The sequence below is a fragment of the Anneissia japonica genome, unplaced genomic scaffold (genome assembly GCF_011630105.1).
Source record: "Anneissia japonica isolate Jap-2015-1 unplaced genomic scaffold, ASM1163010v1 scaffold288012_len1326614_cov192, whole genome shotgun sequence".
Classification (NCBI taxonomy): Eukaryota; Metazoa; Echinodermata; class Crinoidea; order Comatulida; family Comatulidae; genus Anneissia; species Anneissia japonica.
Window position 1 is genome coordinate 187,105 of NW_022756612.1, and position 20,856 is coordinate 207,960.

Here is a 20,856-nt window from a genome sequence, read left to right on the forward strand (position 1 = left end):
TATATATACACGTATATATACTTCTAAAAGTCGTGTATCATGCATAGGAACGTTGACGCCTGCAAGGCTCTGGTTTATTTTTGCAGTAAGGCGAGATGTTTTTTTCTACCTTGTTTAGCGAACCTGCCGACTGCAAATATTGATGATTTCGATTAAATAAAATTTTATTTTGGCCAATTAGCGCACCCACCGCCATGAAAAAGTAGAATTTTCAGAAAAAATAAAAGTTTTTCTTGCGCCCTTCGCTGCCTTAAAGTCTTCAAAGATAAGATATGTATATTTCTTCTCAATTATATAAATTTGAAGCATTTAACCATTGTATTTTACATTCTCCAATACACTTTTATTTTCTCCTCCATCTGGATAATTTTGGCACTAGCTGAATAAGAAAACAAAATGTTATTTTAAATTTTATTTCGCCCTCCTTTGATAATCTTTAAAAAAATAAGTACGCTTAAAAAGGAATAAAAAAGTTTCACTTAAGAATATGAAAGTATCTGAAGAAAGATATTAATATAGGATAACGATAACTACAGTACTAAATATTTGTAATGTTATAAAGGCGTACAGTACAGACACAAACTATCGCTTCGTATCGGCGCGTAACCTCTCGTAATCTGTTTGTAGGTACGTTTTGAACGTAGCTACGAACCACTACGAAGGTCATTGTTATTTTAATTAGCTTTGCAATGATCATATCCTGGATCGTCGGGCTGATAAACATTGCGTAAACAATATTGAAATATAGTTTACCAGCTTTCAACACATGAGCAATGTTGCAATTTACTAATAAACAATGTTAGAACTTTATTGTTTTGTTATATCCTACCTTATTATTAGATCGATCATGTTTTAAAACTGTGTTTAGTTCGCTAGCTAGGTAACCTAGTGGGCATTCAGTATGTTTGAATTTCGATGTCATTTAGGCCTATGTGCGGCCTACATTTTCCCCTATAGAGGAGGAGAGCAGACAGTAATTATACTGGTAAACTTTCCAATTCGGAGAATTTTGATTTGATATTATTGTTCTGGTAGTAGGAATTTTCTTCTTTTAAATAATAATACTGATAACAATCATGTACAAATTATTACGACTTCTGCAGATCACGTTGTTTATTTTTTACCATAATTTGAAGCAGAACCTGCAAAGCGATCCAATACTAAATTATAGAAGTATAGAAATCACTACCTTGCCGAATTAAGGCTAGTCATGCTAGACCGCACTTTACTGTGTTCTGATTGGCGCGCACTCTGACGTCTGATGCTGGCTAAGTTTTATTTTCCATTGGGTTTTCCATGTGACGTTCTTTAATTTTACAACCAACGGACGTTAATTCTCCTTTATATTGATTATTTATCTTACTAAATCAAGACTACAAATATTATTTGATGAACAATCTTTTCACATGTCTGTATTGTCATTGAAGACATCATTTTTTGACATTTAAAAGAGGTAAAATAATTGTAAATAAGAAATAAGCTAGGCCTAGGCTAATTAATTAAAAAAATAATACAGCAGTACAAATAAGTTCCTGTCGTGGACAGCGAGTGGAAGAGGAGACTCCCATGAAGTCAAATGTACGTTTTTCTTATTGAAAAACAGCTCCATACTTTAAATTAACGGTCTAAACTCGTGTTTGTCATTCACAAATTTTCAAGCAATACATTGTTTATTCAAGTAAGCTACAGCAGTCTTTCTGCACATACAAATAAACAACATGCTTTTGCTTTGAAGGTTCGCTTCGCGTAGCCTTGCTTAGATTGTTTATATCAGGCTACGATGTATCTACGAAGCCTGCGCGCAGGTAAAATTGCAATATTTCGTGGCGGTATTGTAGACCTACCAACTACTAGTTCATTCATTCATTCATTATTTGTGTGGCTTCTAGATTTTGAAAATGGGCGAGTTGAGTTACTGATGCAAAGTTAATTTTCTTGAAAATATTAAATCATGGAAATAATTTAAATCATTGTACAACCTGCACTGTGCTATAGTATTATAGTATACTGTAGGAAGATATAAAAAATAAATAAATTATTGTACTGTATAATTAAGCAATAAAAATATTTCTAATACTCTTTCTACCTGTACAGTACCTGTACTTCGCAAAATGATTTTTGATAAGCATAAGAAAAACAGTATTCAATAGATTTATTTGGAAATAATTAAAGTTCAGGTTTTCATTCTGAAGTACAATAATATCCTTGAGGAATCGTGTTATAAGCAGCTCATTAAGTATGCATTAATCTTATTCCTCTGCTCTAAGCCTTATGCCAGTGAGTTTTTATTGCGCTAAATCATTAATTCTTTTTGTTCCACAAGTGCTTGTTGCTAGGCAGTAAACCTGCAGTCTTGAGTGTTTCACAGGTAATAATAGATTTGTGTGAGTACCAAGAGCAGTATTGCTAGAGTAATTCATTCCAAAAATTGTTTGATATGATCTGTTATGATGCATGTCTTCCTAATTGATTTTATTTAATAAATAGTATTTTCTTTTGGGGAAATAGTACAAAAAAAAAAAGATTATTGAGCACAATAAAAATGAGTATCAAATAAGGTAAAATAAGTACATTTTGCAGGATGCAGTAAACCAGCCCAGAAGCATAATATTTCCATTGGGTCCAATCAAATTAATGTTAATTACAATATTAATATAGCTTAAACTAAACGTTTGTATTCATATACAGTAGACCTCCTTGATATAAACCTGGAGCAGGCATAAAAATGGGTTGGAGCCAACATATTTTTTTATTTAAAATGGAGGGCTGCAAGTTTTGGTGTTTCTTACATGCTTGCAAACTCCTCCATACACTGCTTTTACATCACTTTATGCTTAATTTTAACGTTTTTAACAGATGGTTGGCATCGAGCCGTAACAACAAGGGGTTTTCTAGTCAAAGATTGCGGGGCTGCATGATTTCTGTTGGGCCACACTGTGCCCGCAAGGCTGCACTTCGCCCACATGTGATCTAAACCAGTGTTTTATGTGCTGTAAGAGTAATGTAGAATTAAAGTAAACTGTGAAAGTTAAAAAAAAAAACAACTGATAGTTTACCTAACTTAAAATTTTCTAATCTCCCCTGTCCAGATATAATAATTTGTTAGTCCAGATATTATAATTTGTTAGTTCAGTTTAAATAGGGTGATACATCACCTACAGTATTTCATAAGAAAGTAGGCCCAACTTTTTTTTGTTTTTTGTTTTTTTGATTTGTTTGTTCTTCTTGAGAAATTTAGTCTATTTGACTTGCTGAGTGTTGTAATAACCTTAAAATTTTGAACAATAGTAGGTATAAAATACATTCTTTCTCAGCATGTTATCCTTGTAAGGCTTAGCTCTAATAATAAGGACTCCCAAACTCTGGAACAGTTAATAAGATGCAGATTTTTTTTATTGATTCAAATTTTGTTTTTTTTGGATTTAAAAACTGGGTTGAAGTAATTTGCCTTTTTCAGTTTCTTTAAAAAATCATGTGCAGCATTAAAAAATTATGTTTTTCTCTCCGGAGGTTAGCTTTAAACATAAAAACAAAATATAGGCCTATTGTGTGATAAATATTAGAACATACAGTACAAGCTCAATGATTAGAAATAGTTTCATCTGGTTTCTGTGATGTATGAACATGGCAAAATTCTTGTTGATATTCTGTACAATACGTATATTTAATGATTTACTTTACACAGTTAATATTGTGTTAACTGGTCAACTACTGTAGGCCGGTCCTTGTAAGCATTTTATAATAAAAAATAGAATACTGTTGTCATTGCTTCATCCTGTAGTTTTTTTTTTTCTAGCAGATTATGTACAAAAGTATTCAAGTACAATATGAAGGCTACTGAAATAGATAATTAGTTTTAATATTAACTTTACACTCAAATCACACTACAGTGAGACTAGCCAATTCAGGCTTATGAGTGACAATATCAAAGTGTATTGATAAAATAGAGCATAACATCTGGTGCTATACAATTGTTAAACCAATAAACAGACACATTTTTAAACCAATAGAAATAATTTGGATATTGTATGACTATCAGTGGCAAATGTTTAAAAAAAAGACATTCAGTATGTACCATAGAGAAAGCTGAATTGAATTATTACTGTATAATATTAATTGTTTAATCAACGCTTTACTGAATTTTATTAAATTTTTATTTTGGATATTAGGCTTATCGTTACACTTAAGTTAAACTGTGGATATGATAATTGTCCTCAAAACAAAATTTAACTTCCAACTATTTATTCAAAATGATTTAATACAGAAAAGTCCCTCAGGGTAAATTAATAACTTCCTATTCCTTCCTATTTGGAACTGTAAAAATTAAAGCAAAATACACTGCGAGTTATTCAATTGACTTAAATAAGAAAACTGAAAAAAAAAATCCTCCAGTAATACTTAATATCCAACAGCTATCGGAATTTATAAAATTGAGTTTTTACTGTGTTAAATTTAGAGGGGAAATTGGAAGGGAAATATCTGTCAAGTTATTAATACTATATCAACCCATCAGAGCACTGATAGCTGGCAGACCAGGTGCCTGGAACCTACTACTTAATTATCTTTTAAAAACAGTGTGCATTTCAGTTGCTTGCACTTTCTCCAAAATCTGTGCTAGGAATGCAATTTAGCTGCTCTCGTACCCCTTTCAGAGCCCTGTTTTACCCTCTCCAGTAAACGAAAGTGACAGAGGGGTAATTGAGCCCCCGAAAAGGATTGTTGCATTACATGATGCAGAAGCTAGCCTTCACTGGCCAGGAAATTTAATTTTGGGATTGGTACGGGGTAGCCTTGTGGTTTGCTATGTTCCGCGAATGATTAGTTTCAATTTGCATATTTTGCATGTCTGCGTGGTAATAGTGATGTGATAATTAGTTTTACTAACTTTTTGCTTTATCACTCTTAACAGTGTTCTTTTTGTCACTGCCTTGAGAAAGGAATTTTTGTCACATTAATCTATAGAATCATGATATGTAATAAAATTACTGTAAATCAAGTTGATAAAATATTTCACAATGGTTATTGGTCAAAAGGACAAGAAAGTGTTTTGGATGTTAACTACATTATATATTTCTAATTTATCAAAACATTTGTTATCGTCAAGGTTTTAAATAAAAAAATACTTCATATTAGTTACCATTATTCTTTACATTCCCTTAGGCTGGTACTTTAAGGATTTTCGTATATAAAATTCCAACCTATGAAATTAGGAAAAAATTAGGTTGGCAAAAATTTACTGACCTTAAATCCTCTGTGGTCGTCAGTCTCAGCAATTTTCTACTACCCAGGCCATATATAGTAATTCTGTTTATTGTCTTTATCAAATATTGTTTGTGAAAGAATAGTTGTACCATATAGTAGTCCAATTATGTTTTATATATATATTTTTTTTCATTATAAAGTACAACCTTTTAGCATGCCACGGGCAGGCATTCACAGATTGTTTGCTTAAAAACTGTCTGCACGTGTCCATGCCCAGAATGATCTATCTGTGGTTTTTCACTGGCAGTTTTGATGCAATAGTATTAGGAGCTGACTAACTTGGTGGGTAAGATGCTTGCCTTCAAATCCTATTCAAACCATTTATCACCTCATTCCACCAACTAATGTAGCACATCATATCAGACATCATCTAAAATATCATCTCCCTCTCCTAAAGCATAGCCAAATCAGTTCTTTCGCATTCATCAAAGATTTCCATGATTAGGGGATGAGGTACAAAAGATTTTACAGTATGTAATTCTCTTGTATTGTTATGTATTTTTTAATTTTGTAAAATTTAGGGCCCCTGATTTTTAAAAATGTATTCATTACAAAAAGCAAAACATACTGTACAAGCAAGATGTTCATTAGCTGAGGACTGCCATTGTCAGTTTTATGTTATTGCTGCGAAGCAGCCAATTCATATTCTTGACAGCAAATTTGACCTCTGAAAGGTCATTGTTTGTCAAAAAACAAGGGCCTAAGACGACTGAAAAGCAGAGTTTCATTTTGCCGGGTAAAATCAATTACTTTAGGCGACGTTTGTAGACTAACCAACACGTACCGTCCGCATGTCGCGCTAGCCTTATCCTACTCTAGGCCTAGACTAGCTAGGATGGTATAGGCCTAGCCTCGAAGGGACGAAGGTCCCAATGAAAAACAACGTCGCTCCTTGATAGCTAACATTGTCTATCTTTAAACTCAAGACGCTTTTCAAAACATGTTGCTAATTTAATTACGGAGAAAATTAGTAGAGAATAAAATATAATTTGTTAGGTTTATTTAGATTTGACTCTAAAATATACCATAAGGGCTGTCTCTTATACACATCTAGATGTGTATAAGAGACAGAGGCTGGACAGCTCTTTGTGACTTACATGTGTCCGTGGTCGAAGATAAACCGAATAATTTTATTTTGGGTGAGAAGTTTTTGTCAATACCTTCATACCATGAAGAAGCACAATAATAAAAAATGAATTGAATAAGGGCCATAGATAATAATTGTATAGTATTTTTGTAAAGACACCTTGCTTGACGGTAAAGAAACCATAGTCTAGCATTTGCCTTCTTGATAACACTCTTGGCAATATTATTTCCAGAGGCTGAATTATCGAGTTCAACACCAAGATATTTGACAGACTGGGAACCTTTTAATGTACGGCCACCATTAGTGACTTCAAATGATTTTATACGTTTAAGTTTTTTTTTTACTACCAAAAATTATTGACTCCGTTTTACTGAGGTTTATAGATAATTTGTTTTCAATAAGCCAAATTCTACATGAATTAAGAGCGTTACCAAGTCTATCGGTAAGATGCTTGCCTTCAAATCCCAGGCTCCTGGGTTCAAACCATTTATCACCTCATTCTACCAACTAATGTAGCACATCATGTCAAACATCATCTAAAACATCATCTCCCTCTCCTAAAGCATAGCCAATTCACTAATCGGTTCTTTCGCATTCATCAAAGGTTTCCATGATTGGGGATGAGGTACAACAGTTTTTACAGTATGTAATTCTCTTGTATTCTTATGTATTTTTTAATTTTGTAAAATTTAGGGCCCCTGATTTTTTAAAATGTATTCAATACAAAAAGCAAAACATACTGTACAAGCAAGATGCTCATTAGCTGAGGACTGCCACTGTCAGTGTTATGTGACTCTCTTTAACACTATAACATCTTAAATCTAAACTCTAAACATCTTAACACTGAAAAGAAATATAAAACATTCTAACAGATCAGCAATAAAAAATTTACTTAAAATATAATGCCACTTAAAACCATTTAATAGTGAACAAAGTCTATGCATGGCAAAGGTATTTTATTATTGAAAGATCTACATGAATTTAAATTAGCAGTAATATGTTTATCGCATTGTTAATAAAAAAAAAAATAAATAAAATGGAATATGAAAAAAAAAATAGAATCGTGAAAAATTAGTCTAAAAATCCAGCAGACCCCAACATTTTTGCAGTCCACCAAATTTTTTGCCGACCCCCCTGTCTACCATTTTGACTTAGCGGACCCCCAATTATTTTTGTGGATCCAGACCCCAGGTTGGAACCATTGTACTAGAGGATGCCTCACTCACATATTTATAGCAATGTTCCTGACATAGGCCTATGATCATACAGTTGTCCAAGTAGGCCTTATTTTTTAAAATGTAGGCCTATTCTCACAATTATGGTTTTTGAATATTTTAATCCTGATTCCTGATTATGTCAAGTAGTTCCTGTTGTTATAGGGATAGGCATGCTGGCACAGTACATTGTGAAATCATCAATACTTTAGACCTTGGTACGTAATACCTGTGGTTCTGGTTTTTTTTCTACTTGTTATTTTCTGTCATTAATGTCAACTTCTAATAAGTGTTGAATAAAAGACCCAATCGGCAAATTATTCCAGACAACATGGCGTTCAGACGCGTTCTCTATTGTTTTGCTCTTCTTGCCATTGAAAGGGATCACATGCTAAGACCCATGTTTTTGAAAATGTCCATGATCAAAGTAGATGAAATTTTGCATTATACTAAGCTAAATTATATACATTTTATAAAACAATGTTTATTAATTGAATTTACGTGAGTTTCATGCTAAACACATTTTTTTTATGCCGAATTTCACCACGAATTTTGACTTGTGTATTCCATAAAAACATGCAAGTTTGTAAGGCTAAACCATTGCCTACCCTGTAAAGGTTTTTAACTGACAACTCGCGATATTACTTTATTTATTTATTCAACTGAACATACACTTTTGTTTCAGCGGCATACACAAACTTGCTGCGTTCAATGTATAAAAGACAGAAAGAAAAACTAAAAATAAATAATTGTAAAAAAAAAAGTTATACCCCGTTTAAAAATGGACAGTTCTAAATCGCCCGGTACTCTACTTGTTAACACACATGGTTGTGGGCCCTGCTCTCTGCAGTTTTATTTGAAGGAGGACTCTGTAGTTGGATCAGTTAAATAATAAATCAAAACTAAAGCTTATGATTTGTTGTTAATATGACAAGTTATTGTCTTCTATATTTTACTAGTCAACCAAATATACATCTCTTGATTCGTAGTACTATAGTAAAACTGACAGTAAAGAAAATGCACTGCTGCATAAGTATATACACAGTACAGAGTAGCCTCAGAAAATTGTGAGTAACCAGCCGTGCGCAAGGATAAAAAAAGATAGGCAGACTACCAACCTAGGTGTAGATTTGATTTTATATTTAGGCCAGAATGTAATGCCGACTTACCATGGCAATTAAAGTAACATAGTTCTATCAAAGCGAATTCCAATGGAACTTGATTAGCACATACTGCGCCCTGGACCTCCAGGCACATTGTTATAATGTAATTTACAAATCTTCATATAAGCATAGAGAAAGTATAGCCACATGTACGTATAAGAAAGAATAGGAGCTGCATAATAACATTTATTTGAAACGCCAGTATTTCTACGCACTCAAGTGGGCCAGTTGACTGCGCGGGTAGTAGTACAGTAGTAGTGAACAATAGAAAATCGTCCAAATGATTCACCGTCCTTCAGACACGGGCCGTAATTCAAGCGTGTAGCAAATGAATATTCATATAGTATGGTAATTAGAATAGTTGATTTCTCAGACATGTTCGTGATAGGGTGTTGACCTAGATGCGTTTTTGCCGTCTGGGATAATTTGGCGATCGCGCCTTACTGATCATTCAGGTTGGGTTTTACAGTTTCTATTAATTTGTATAAAAATACCCATATTATAATCATAGAATATATAAAAATTACCATCTGATAATCATAGAACATCTTAGGAGAGTAGCTTGGTTAAACTTCAAATACTGTACAATTTATTACTGTACATAGTAAATGTGTATTAGGTTATTATTAGTCTCGAGAGTCAAATCTGCTAATTGAGTGACCAACCAAAAAGTTCTTTGAACTAATTTGAAAGTTGTCACAAGACTTTTTTTTAGATTGTTGAGAGGAAAGATTTTAATCATGTTTTGCGGTAAGATACTGTGGAAGTAAATTTTTGTGTTTTAAGAATTAATATATTTAAATGCTGTATTTTGAATTCTTAATTTTAGTGTAAACATGTGTTAGCCAAAGATAGGCCAAACTATTCATTATCATGATGCCATATCTTGACTAAAGGATGTGACATCTACTATTATATCTAACTAGCTAAAAATAAACATGTTGAGCACATTAGAGGAAGGGAAAGATGTGAGATAGAGGTTCACTTTCAGGCTGACACCAATTTAATATGAAATTATACATTATGCATTAAGTAGGCCTAATTTTTTGACAGCTGTTTATTATGATTTTAAGCATGAATTCATATAATCATTAACAATTATTTAAGGTAAACATGAAATTTCATAGTTGTTATCTCTTGTAGTGTTGACTTACTGTTACTTGACTTATGTGCATAGGGTGTCGTGATCCTCCTCCATTTGAATCTGTTCTGTGCTTGCCTTTCAGCTTCCTGAAATGTTATGTCAGTGTCTTTTGCATTTGGTTTTTCAATCGTGTTGGTGAGCGTCCTGGTAGTCTTTGATCTGCCATCCTAACATGTCCAAGCTATTTTCTTTTGGCTGTGACTTCAGCTCAAAGACATCAAGCTTCCGCCATTCTGATTTGCGCAGTGCCCGTGATTCAGATCCATAGGTAGCGATTTTCATTTTAAGTGATCTCGTGATGTCATGATTGGACCAGATGGTCTTCTACTAAAAGCCCGGGCAGCCAGTCTGAATCAACACTTGACATCTGCTATTGTGTTACTACCAAGGAATATAAAGCTGTTAAGGGTGATACTGTACCATGTGGTTCGTCGTTGAGTTTCATTTACCATTTGCTAGCTTGTTTGTTGATATTTGGAGCTTCTCAAATATAAGTTAAAATTTACAAAGAAAAAGTAAGATACAACATCTTAACTATGTTAGAAATTGGAATCAATGGTTTGTCAGTGACGAAAATGGCGCCCGGTTGAACTCTTTTTGCGACGATAGCAACGAAGTAGTATCACACGGTATCGTGACGTAACAATGTAGTACTCGATACGATACTGGACCATGCTACAGAATAGTTTTCTCGGAATGGATAGACAATAGGGTAATTGCTCTGTAGTATGCTGGGTCCAACTTTTCTCCTTTCTTGAAAACTGGGGTAGTGAGACATTTTACTCTAATCTTTAGGAATTTTTCCATCAAGATACTCTGTTTTTATAACAGTTGTCTCAGGAAGGCTCCTACTTTTAGGGTGTCATCTGGAATTTTATCCCATCCACAAATGTTTTTTTTATTTTTCAACTTCTTGATACAGGTATTGCATGCAATATTTCTTGTCTTTAGGGAATTCAGTGTACAGATATTTACTGCAAAGTGTTCTTCCCAGTGTTTCATTATTTCATTGGGGGCTGTTTTCAAATGACCATTTTTGTCTTTAGCTGCTGCTTGTTTTTTTTTCTCTTTGCCAGCTAGTTCCCTATTAACTTTTTAAACAATCTGTGTTTTTTTTCACAAGCAACTTCCATTTCTTAACTACTTTTTCAAGGGTCAAGAGTCTTCTCTTCCTTTTAATGTTTCACTTGTTATTTGACTGATATATTTAATTTGGTGACATACTTATTTTTATTATATAGGTTTCTTCATAAGTATTCTTGTTTTTCTTGTCTGGTGACATGCCTTCTAATGGGGAGACCAAGGTGAAGTGGGGGCCTCGCTGATTATGTGAGGGGGAGGGGTGCTAACTCGCAAAATAAGGTTATTTGAGGTTATTTTTATCTACTTGACCATGATTTTTTGTGGGGACGACTGGGGCACAAGTATTTTTTAAATTAATATGCAAAGTGTACTAAATATATAGTATCAGATACATACTATTAGTTTTATGTAGCATTTTGCTGTAGAAACAGTGATATGTTTGCAGATTGATAGTAGATAACAGACCTTTAATAACAGTCGCTAAATTATTCATATTAGAGAGAAAGAATAGAGAGGATGTTTGCCTTCCAATCCTATGATATCAAATTCTTGAAAATATTAATTAGGTTCATTCAAAACTATATTCCTTACGCCTCTTGTCATTACTGAAATCATATTTGTATCTGACTTTGTTACTTGATGATCACCTAGGAATATAAAAAATGTTAAATTTTACTGTAGTCGTCTTATTGTTATCGAGTTCATACACCATTTCATATGCTGTTGAATGATACAATTTCCATGTATAGTGGTGAAAAGGGCAGTGATGTGAACACTTCTTTCTTGGTCCCACAATACAGTAGTAGGAAGAAACAAATAATATACTCCAAATGGAGAAGAGCTAATGGAACTGATTAATTGCTGTCAGATTAAGACTGAAATCCATGAGTGATTAATGATTTCGGAAGAACCTTTCTTAATTATCATGATTGCATTGTTTTTTCCAATTATAATGATGGACGATCCTCTTGAAGAAGAATGGGAAGATAATTCTCTGTTATAACCTTGCATTAAATGTTCATTTTAAAGCAGAATAAATCTTGCGTTTATAAGCAACACAGAAAGAAAAATGAATATTTCATGGCATTTGGTAGGATTGCCAAATTTTTCTCTGAAAATCATGTTAAATAGTGCTGTAAATAACTAATTCACACTACAATACAACACCTCAACAATGCAAAATTAAATAATTAATGTATCAAGACAGTTATACCGAATGCAGTATCCTAGCTACCCAGTAAACTGGTGCCAGCTACTCTCATCTGTCCACAACAGGGGCCGTATGGACCAGTACACCAGGGTAAACTACTAGTTCTGGGTTCTTTTAAGTGCATATGAGCCAGATTGTGTACACTGGGCCTATGGTTTGTAGTTCTTATCTAAGAAGACATTTTCCAGAACCAGACAAGAGTGCCAATATTGTGGCTATACATTGCGGCGCCCCTGCCTTAACTGCTCGGCCATCTAACTCGCAAGATACGAGTGACGTGGTTCAGAGCAGCAGTGAAAAATTTCAGGTTGATCGTTATCCGAGTTCACGCAATGACACGCTTGCAGATTCCAAGGTTTATGATTTTTTGCACATGACATACATAACGTTCAATAAAGATGCTAAGATAAATTCATATTTTCTTATGCTATGTAGAATGCTTTGATGACATTCTTTTGGTGATTTTTAAAAATCATTTTTACACAGTTGAAGTATTGACATGTTAACAAGTATATTGTTTCAGTGGAGTTCAATGGAATAGAATTGTCATGGATAGACAATCATTTGATGACGTTCCTAATGTTTAGTATTCCTAAAAAGTTGGATGTAGTAAAAAATTGCAGTGACTGTTGACCTCGGAAGATTCTAGGTTTCTAGGTTTAATTTTTTTCTCTCAATTTCATGGGCCGAATATTAGCAGTGTTTGAATTCCAGCTGTTCACCTTATACATGTTAATTGCCTTTTTATACATTGTTCCACGAACTTATTGTGTTAAAGATTGTCAGAGAGGGCTGAAAATTTAAAATTTCATTTTCTTATTTAGCAAATAGTTTTGCCAAAAACATTGAGATGTACTGTATAAGAAAATAAGAATAAAATTCTATTAGTGATTGAATGTAAACAGTGTAGTAATGAGATGGTTCAATGCTTTAAATTTATGTAATTAAAAAAAAGTATAAACATCTTACTTTTGGAGATTTCAAGGCAGTGATAGACGTAATAAAAATTTTAAAAAATTAAAAAAACTTTAGCGGTGGCGGGTGCAGCTAATTGGTAAAATATATAATTTTAGTTTTATTCAAAATCATCATTATTGGCAGGGCGGGTGTTTGCTAAACAAGGTTTTAAAAATGTCTTGCCTAGGGCCTTGCCTGTATTTTCACACTTGATACTAGGGTATCTATGTAAACATTTTTTAAAAATGAAAGCAACATTAATGCTGAATATGTTTTCAAAATTGTTTTAATATTTTGCCATTTTAATTACAAACTGTATTTTATGAATGTCATTAGCAACGACATCATTAGGAATCAACAAGTGTTGAAATACAGTAGAAAGCAATCCCTCCTCCTTATTGGTCAGAATGCCAATGCCTGATTGTTTAGAATCATATAATTTGATTGACACTTATGGAAACATTAATTAGGTAAAACATACTTATATATTTAGTTTTTGCAAATCCTATAATTTATATTCATGTAGAGATATGAAAAAGTGTAAAAGATACTGTAGTTGAGCTGGCAACACCTGCTAAGAAGCTCATGTTAATAGTGTCCCATAGGGAATGAATCATTGTATTTCATTGCCTATAATAGGGATGAAGATTCCATGTCTCTTTACTGTTAGTAGACATTACATCATAGTTTTTACTGTGAACTAGTTTTGGTCTTGCTAGAATTTTGGGTGGGGTTATTAACCTATAGTGAGAATATTTTGATATGAAATAAATATTAAATCTTGTTTTAAATATTCTCCCTCAAACACATATAAGATGAATGTTGAATGTCATTATTGTCAATAAAACCTTGGAATGTCTAGTTTTAGTTAATTGTCTGTTTGATTTCATATATGCTTGCTTTATATTCCATTTTGTAATGTTTAGTACAGTTGCAGCACCAGTGGATGGTCAGGGACATTGTTGGCTGCCACAAAGTTCATTTATTAAAAATATTTTGTCGATCCAATCAATTTTTGTGATTTAACTTCCTAATATGATTTGAAAGCTTGATATTTATCTAAACCATAAAGTCAGAAATTTTGGGAGCCTGACTACAGGTAGGGTTCATACAGTAAGTAGCCTCTTTGTTCGACTCCCTTTGCTGGCCACCTGTTGGTAATTTCTAGAGACATTTTAAAAATTTACTACTACTGTATTATTTTGTATACTAAATATTTTGTGTTAATTGTTGACATACACTAACTTGAAATTTTTCTTATCTTCAACAGTTATATGAAGTGTAGGACAGTCATTCAAACAAGTGCTTATTACTGTAGTGGAGGTGTTGTGCTAAACATTGAAACGGGACTGTCGCTATAAAAGGATATGAAGGGATCTATGACATATTGATATTTGAAATAGACATTTCAATCAATTATAAACATGAGTTGTAAGTATTTTTCTGACGTTCTTGCTGCTTTTGAATGTATGCTACTGTAGGTTAGTTTGTTAGTGTACTGTAGGTATAAAACAAAAATAAATGAATAATTTTATTGCATACTGCACTGAATTTCTGTATGCGCTTTACATTAAAGATAGAATACTTAAAGAAGAGATTTGGTCTCATACATTCACACTAGAGCATTGCAGCAAGGCTTTTGAGTTACCGCCTTTGCCTTCGGTCAAGCTCTTCATGGTTACTGTACAGTATATTAATCATTGATAGAGATCATTTAGGGACTTTATGACTTGTTTTCTGACCAAAGCCAACCCAAATTTGTGATGGGAAGAAATGAAATAAAATACGTAATACAACAAGTACTGCTAATTAAAAACCTATTTCAATTGTGGTTAGGCCATTACCAGTCTTAGTGGCCAATAAACTGCAAAAAATAAATTTTTTGGAAGCCAAGTAATAGATTTAACATCGTTTTATACGTGTGTGGGGAGCAACGGGAGGATAGAAATATCTTCTGTCTAAGTTTTGCATATTTTTTTCCATTCTATGTAAAAAATAATCGCATATACCGGTATATGGTATTTTAAGCATTGATCATGACATTCGCCAACTAGGCCTACTGTAGATTAATTTTTTCTACATTATCTCACATATCGCTTATAATATGGAGGGCAGCATTCCTAAATATGTGCATGGCTAGAGATGTTCCTGTCTGAGAATTTTCAGTAATGCAGAAACCAAGATTGTGTGGTGAAATCTAGATATTAGATAAGTACAATACTGTAGATTGTTATTTATGGCCTTGGTCAACAGTACATGAATAGCATAGTAACAACTCCCAATACGAACCTTATAAATACGAACTCCATATTTTACGAACACGAACAATGATTTTTTCTAAAAACATTTAAACATTCTCGAAAAATATTATGTAATGTTATATCAGATTAGAAAGAAAATTTTGAAAACGACAAATCACCATAAACATCCTTTTAAAACAAAAAAGATTGATTGTTTTTATCTATTCAAATCAGAGCTGTGCAATTGGCCAGGCAGCTAACAATTTGACAATTTCTGCTTGTTGGTCTTGCTGTTCCAAAGGGTGTTCAGTTCTGTAAACTTAAGATTGATATGAGAATAATGCTTAGTTTTCACTTCCAATATTCTTAAAATAATTTTAAATGAAAATGTTGCAGTGAGTACATAAATTTTGACATTGCATTTTTTTAAATGAAGACAATATTGGTTTCAAGAGTTGGTTACAGGCAACTTAATCAATCAGTTGAAGGGCATTATAAAGCACCAAATCTCCACAACATTACATCTGGCCCATTGTAATGCTCTTGGCAACTATACTCAACAGGCCTGTACAGTATCCGAACAGGTGAGATGGTTGCGTACGTCCACCCTCCCCATCAAATCGGGCGCATCTTTAAGACAGTCGAGAATGTGAATATAATTTGTTACTTTGCTGTAATAGTTAAGAAGAATTATTAATTTCTTACATTTTAATGAACAATATATCGTTATGCCAGTGTGTGGGCATACAATATGTGAGGTCTCACCACAAAATGAGACGCATCGTTGGTGAAATCATTTTGAGATAATCACCAAAATAGGTCATAAGTCAAAATTTTACACAATTTTGATTTTAATGTTTTTGAATAACTTGATATTTATATTTAATGATTGTAAACTTTTTAAGTGAATTTTCTTACTAAAACAGTGTTCTCTGTGCATATTCTGTAATTCTAGTCCTATTATTTGTACAGGTTAGTTTATATTGGAGGCCGATTTTCAAAATGTGGTTCTCTTAAGATCAACTCAGACAGCGTCGGCCGACGCAGCCCGACCCGATTTATCGTCGGGGTCAGTCTTGAGCCGTCGTGAGAAGTATTAAACATGTTTAATATTCTACAACACGCCTGCCCCCGACGCACACCATCACGTCTGCGTTTAACTCACACAGACGCGATTTGTTGTCGCGTCGGACTGCGTTGTACGACGCTGTCTGAGTTGGCCTTTACACATAATATTTAAATGCTCACATCTCTGGATCTACATATCCTAGTGAAGACATTCAAAGACCAAATTAAAGCTTATAATGTGATCTACCCAAATATAATATTAACTCAATTTTTGATATTATAACCATGACTCATTTTGTGGTGAGGCCTCACATATACCGTATATTCCGGTGTATAAGCCGCAAATTTTATACGCGATTTTCCCCCCGAAGTTTGGGGTGCGGCCTATACACCGGTCATTACCAAGTTCAGATCGCGAGCCGCAGCGAAAATCTCGCGCCGTCTGTCTAGGTTAGGCCCACGATAGCCCAATTAATTAGCCTAGGGTAGGACCGGTTTTTAGGCCTATTATTTGTAATTATACTCACTACAGTGCTGTGCTAGGATTCCTACTACATTTTCTACGACATTAGCAATGATTTGGGTTGTCTAAATAACTACTTTCATAATTACGTTCACTCGTAAACAATTTTGAAACACGCTGTTTCTGTTCGAAACCGCTTCGCTCAAAAACAATAACAAACTACTTTTCAGGAGTTAATTGGGTCCTCGAGGTCACGTGAGCAGCTTCATTTTCGATGTCGCAACAAAACACACATGGGCTGGTAAAACTTGCTGTTCAACGTCTGATTCCCGGTTGCTTGTACCGTTACAGAGAGAATATTGATACCGCTATAATTTTAGAATAAAAACTTGTGAAATTAATTTATGCTATAAAAACACGAGTTTTCTTGAAGTTGTAATAATTATTTTACTGGAATTTAACTGTAGAAAGGCATACATCATGGGCATGCGTGAACTCCATATCCACGATATTTCTCCAGTTCTGAGTTTTGTTTATAAAACGTGGTGCGTGATGGTCCATGCTTCGTACAGTGGGCTGTGAGTGTGAGTAGTTAGTAATGGCCTAGAATTACCAATTACAAGTATTAGTCAACATAATAATAGAATGATTGTTTAAAATAGATAAATATACTCAATAAGTGTTTTATTTTATTAAACCGCTTAAACTAAACTGATGTTGAAAATTTAACGTAGCACGACCGTCTAGCAAAAAATGGGGATTTCCCTAGGGCCGGCTGCCTAGAGCAAGTACGTTGTTAACATGGCGGTAGCCAGCAGTTTACATGCATTTCCAGTTGTTGTTTGTTTAATAATCGGCCGAAAAAGATGAAATTTCTTTATGTGAACATTTATAAATAATGTCAATGCTTCAAAATAATTAAAAACTTAACATTATGGGAATGGTTTGGAGCTTTAAAATAGGTGCATCTTATACACAGGTGACACAAAAAATCGTGATATTCTTGTCCTAATTTGGGGGGGGGGGCGGCTTATACACAGGTGCGGCTTATACACCGGAATATATGGTAAGTTGCTTTAGTGATGGAAAACCTTTTGAAGCAAAGTGGCAATCTTAGATACAGTACAGGGCTGAATAAAACTGACATTACCTCATCAAAGTTATCAAACTTTTTATGTTGTTTATCTTTTATGATATTCTGTGATAGACTTGTTTAATAGTAATCCACTTACCTTGAACTTATCTGTAGTGCTGGATTTTACACAATATGTTATAGTTGTATAATTGTAAATGAGTCTAGGGAAAACATAGTTCATTGTTAAATTTTTCTAAAAGTTTTTGAACACGGTCATTACACTTTTCAGCACCAGGAAATAATAGCAAAATCCCAGCCTATTTACAGTACACAAACTATATTACTGTATTAGACACATCAAAATGTCTGCATTGTTGTAAAGTTACATGTTAAAGTTTGTGGATAAATTGTACTGTAGTACTGTATGTAACGATGTCTATTTTGGTTTAAAATCTCTGCTGTGTACTTTATAGTTAAGTTTTCAATTTTTATAGTAAGCCATTGTCTTAATATGTTAGATGCATTCTTGGTTTGCTTATTCTATTTACAATGCATAGGTTGTATCTGTGATACAACCCATATAAGTAGTACTGTACTTTCGCTGGCCAGAGCTTTTAGTTGTGAATTTAAGGTTGATAAAAAAAACTTTAAAAATGTAATTGAACAGTGTCCAATCGGAACAGAGGCAGGAGGTTCACACTGTCATTTTGTAGTATATTAGCAACAGTGTCCAAGGGGCAGTTTTGGGAAGGTCCAAAAAGCCCTGGTTCTCAACTTTCAATTGCAGTTTAAAAAACAGACTTGAGTTGCAAAATTTTATAAAATGTTGTGCTTGTGTTTCAAGACTTCCAGGCACATCGATCCAAACCTGACCTGAATCGGCCATGGGACCTCCGTTGATATTACAGTAGGCCAAAATGAGTCAATTCAGTGCGAGTTTTTCTCATCAGAGGACAAGTTCAGGCTGATGTGTATGTTCTAAAGCACAGGTGGGCAAAGTGCGGCCAGCGGGCCATGTGCGGCCCGTCAGCGATTTTTTTTGTGGTCCGCAACAATGAATTAAAACCCTATGTTTGCGGCCCGCCAATCAAAATTGGCTAGAAAACACCTTTGTTTTTACGGCCTGACACCAATCATGTAAAATGTAACGTTAAAACTGAGAATACAGTGAGGTAAATGCAGTGCTTTGAAGTTTTTGGAAGCTCACAGGAAACATCAAAGTTTGGGTGCGGCCCTCCGTGTTAAATCAAAAATTCACTTTGGCCCTCCGACTGATTTTTATGCCCACCCCTGTTCTAAAGTTAAGCATATTGACAGTGTTTAGTATGGATTCATCATGAACAACAAATTGAGCATGGTATTTTGTGTTACTTTTATTTTACAGATCAAGTAACAAAAAACCCCTCAGTTTTATAGACAAAACAGTTAATTTTACAAATCAAATAAAAAAAAATAAATTTATTTCCTAACATTTTTGGTGCTTTTTTTGTTACTTTGAGCATTGCTTTGGGGGAAGGGGTGGGGCAGGTATTTTTATGGCTAAAATTTAACTGCTATGTCAAATCAGACAATGAAAAGCTTCTAGTACTACTACTTGTATATGGGCCTATGACCTAATAGTAATATTTTACCAATAAATATGCCTTACAATTATTGAATATGTTTATATCTTATTTGGTTCTTGTGTAACAAGTATCTCTTGTTTTTTCAACAAAAGAAGTTAGGTTGAATAAACAGACATCATTATTTTGGGTAAACAAAATGTGAATGTTCATTTAATTTCGGCGGTAAAATATAACAATGACTCAATAGATATGAATTATTAGATGCCAAGAGCAAATGGATTCTTCCTTTATATTTTCAAAAAAAAAAATATAAATTGGTCGAGTAATTAGATGATAATAAGATTTATGTTGCACGATTCTCTTTCAATGAAAATGCTAACAGTCATAAGCAGTGGCAAGACCCCCAGACATGTCAAACCGAATAAACACCACAATTTTCAACAAAATTATTTAGTTTTATTTTGTCATTAAGCATAATAAGTTATAAAATGCCTCACAACATCTTTAAAATGGTAAAAATCACCTTAGTTTGCCCTACTTGACCCCCATCAGAGCACCTTCCTTAAACCCTGACCCACACTGAAAATAGCAGTGGAATTGAGAACTATTAAGTACTCATTATGCATCATTTTACAAATCGAGTAAACTGTAGAACCCCTCCTTTTGGTGTATCACTCATTTGAGACATCCCTATACAGGGGACACTTTCCTGTGAAATGTGGGGACAATAGGCAAACCCCTATTAGTATCAAGGGAACTCTTATTTAAATTGACTAAAATTTATTTGAAAAATTTTGAGTTGACATTTTTTAATGGCAAATTTCTCCAATTCCTGTAATAATTATTATAGCTTTTTTTAGACATTGCATTTGTCATTTTTTCTTTTGTGTTTTCACAGGATTATAATTCATAGCATGTACAATGATTTTGAATGACTATCACTGTATCTGCTACTAAATCATCATCATCCCTCTGTTGAGGGGAAGGAGAGTTGGGGCATCTCAACACTGCTCTCATTTATTTAATAATTATATCATTAAATATTAAAATAATCTGCCAAATTTAGAACTCTAGATTCATCAATTTTAAGTACATCTATTTCTTATCCTAGATTTGAGTCGGAAATAAGAACAGCCGATAGTGCTGCCATTCATACAGCCAGGCAGGTGCTCAATAATCTTTCCTTCTGACTGCTTGCCACTGGCAATTTACCTTGGAACTACAAGTAGCTGCGCTTAAAATGACGTTTAGGAATAATTAGTTCTATCTCATTCAATATCAATTCTGTAAAGAATGCAATTTTCATGTATTTGGGGAACCACTTG

General features: G+C 33.8%; 1 protein-coding gene across 1 annotated transcript in view; it reads left to right on the forward strand.

Annotated features, from left to right (window-relative positions):
* LOC117124273 (mitogen-activated protein kinase kinase kinase 2-like) overlaps positions 1–20,856 on the forward strand; it is a 62,801-nt gene that overhangs the window by 5,143 nt on the left and 36,802 nt on the right. Inside the window, exon 2 of the mRNA XM_033270437.1 lies at positions 14,391–14,551. Within this exon, the coding sequence (XP_033126328.1) occupies positions 14,545–14,551 (7 nt within the window). The 5' untranslated portion in view covers positions 14,391–14,544. The remainder of the gene's footprint in view (positions 1–14,390; positions 14,552–20,856) is intronic.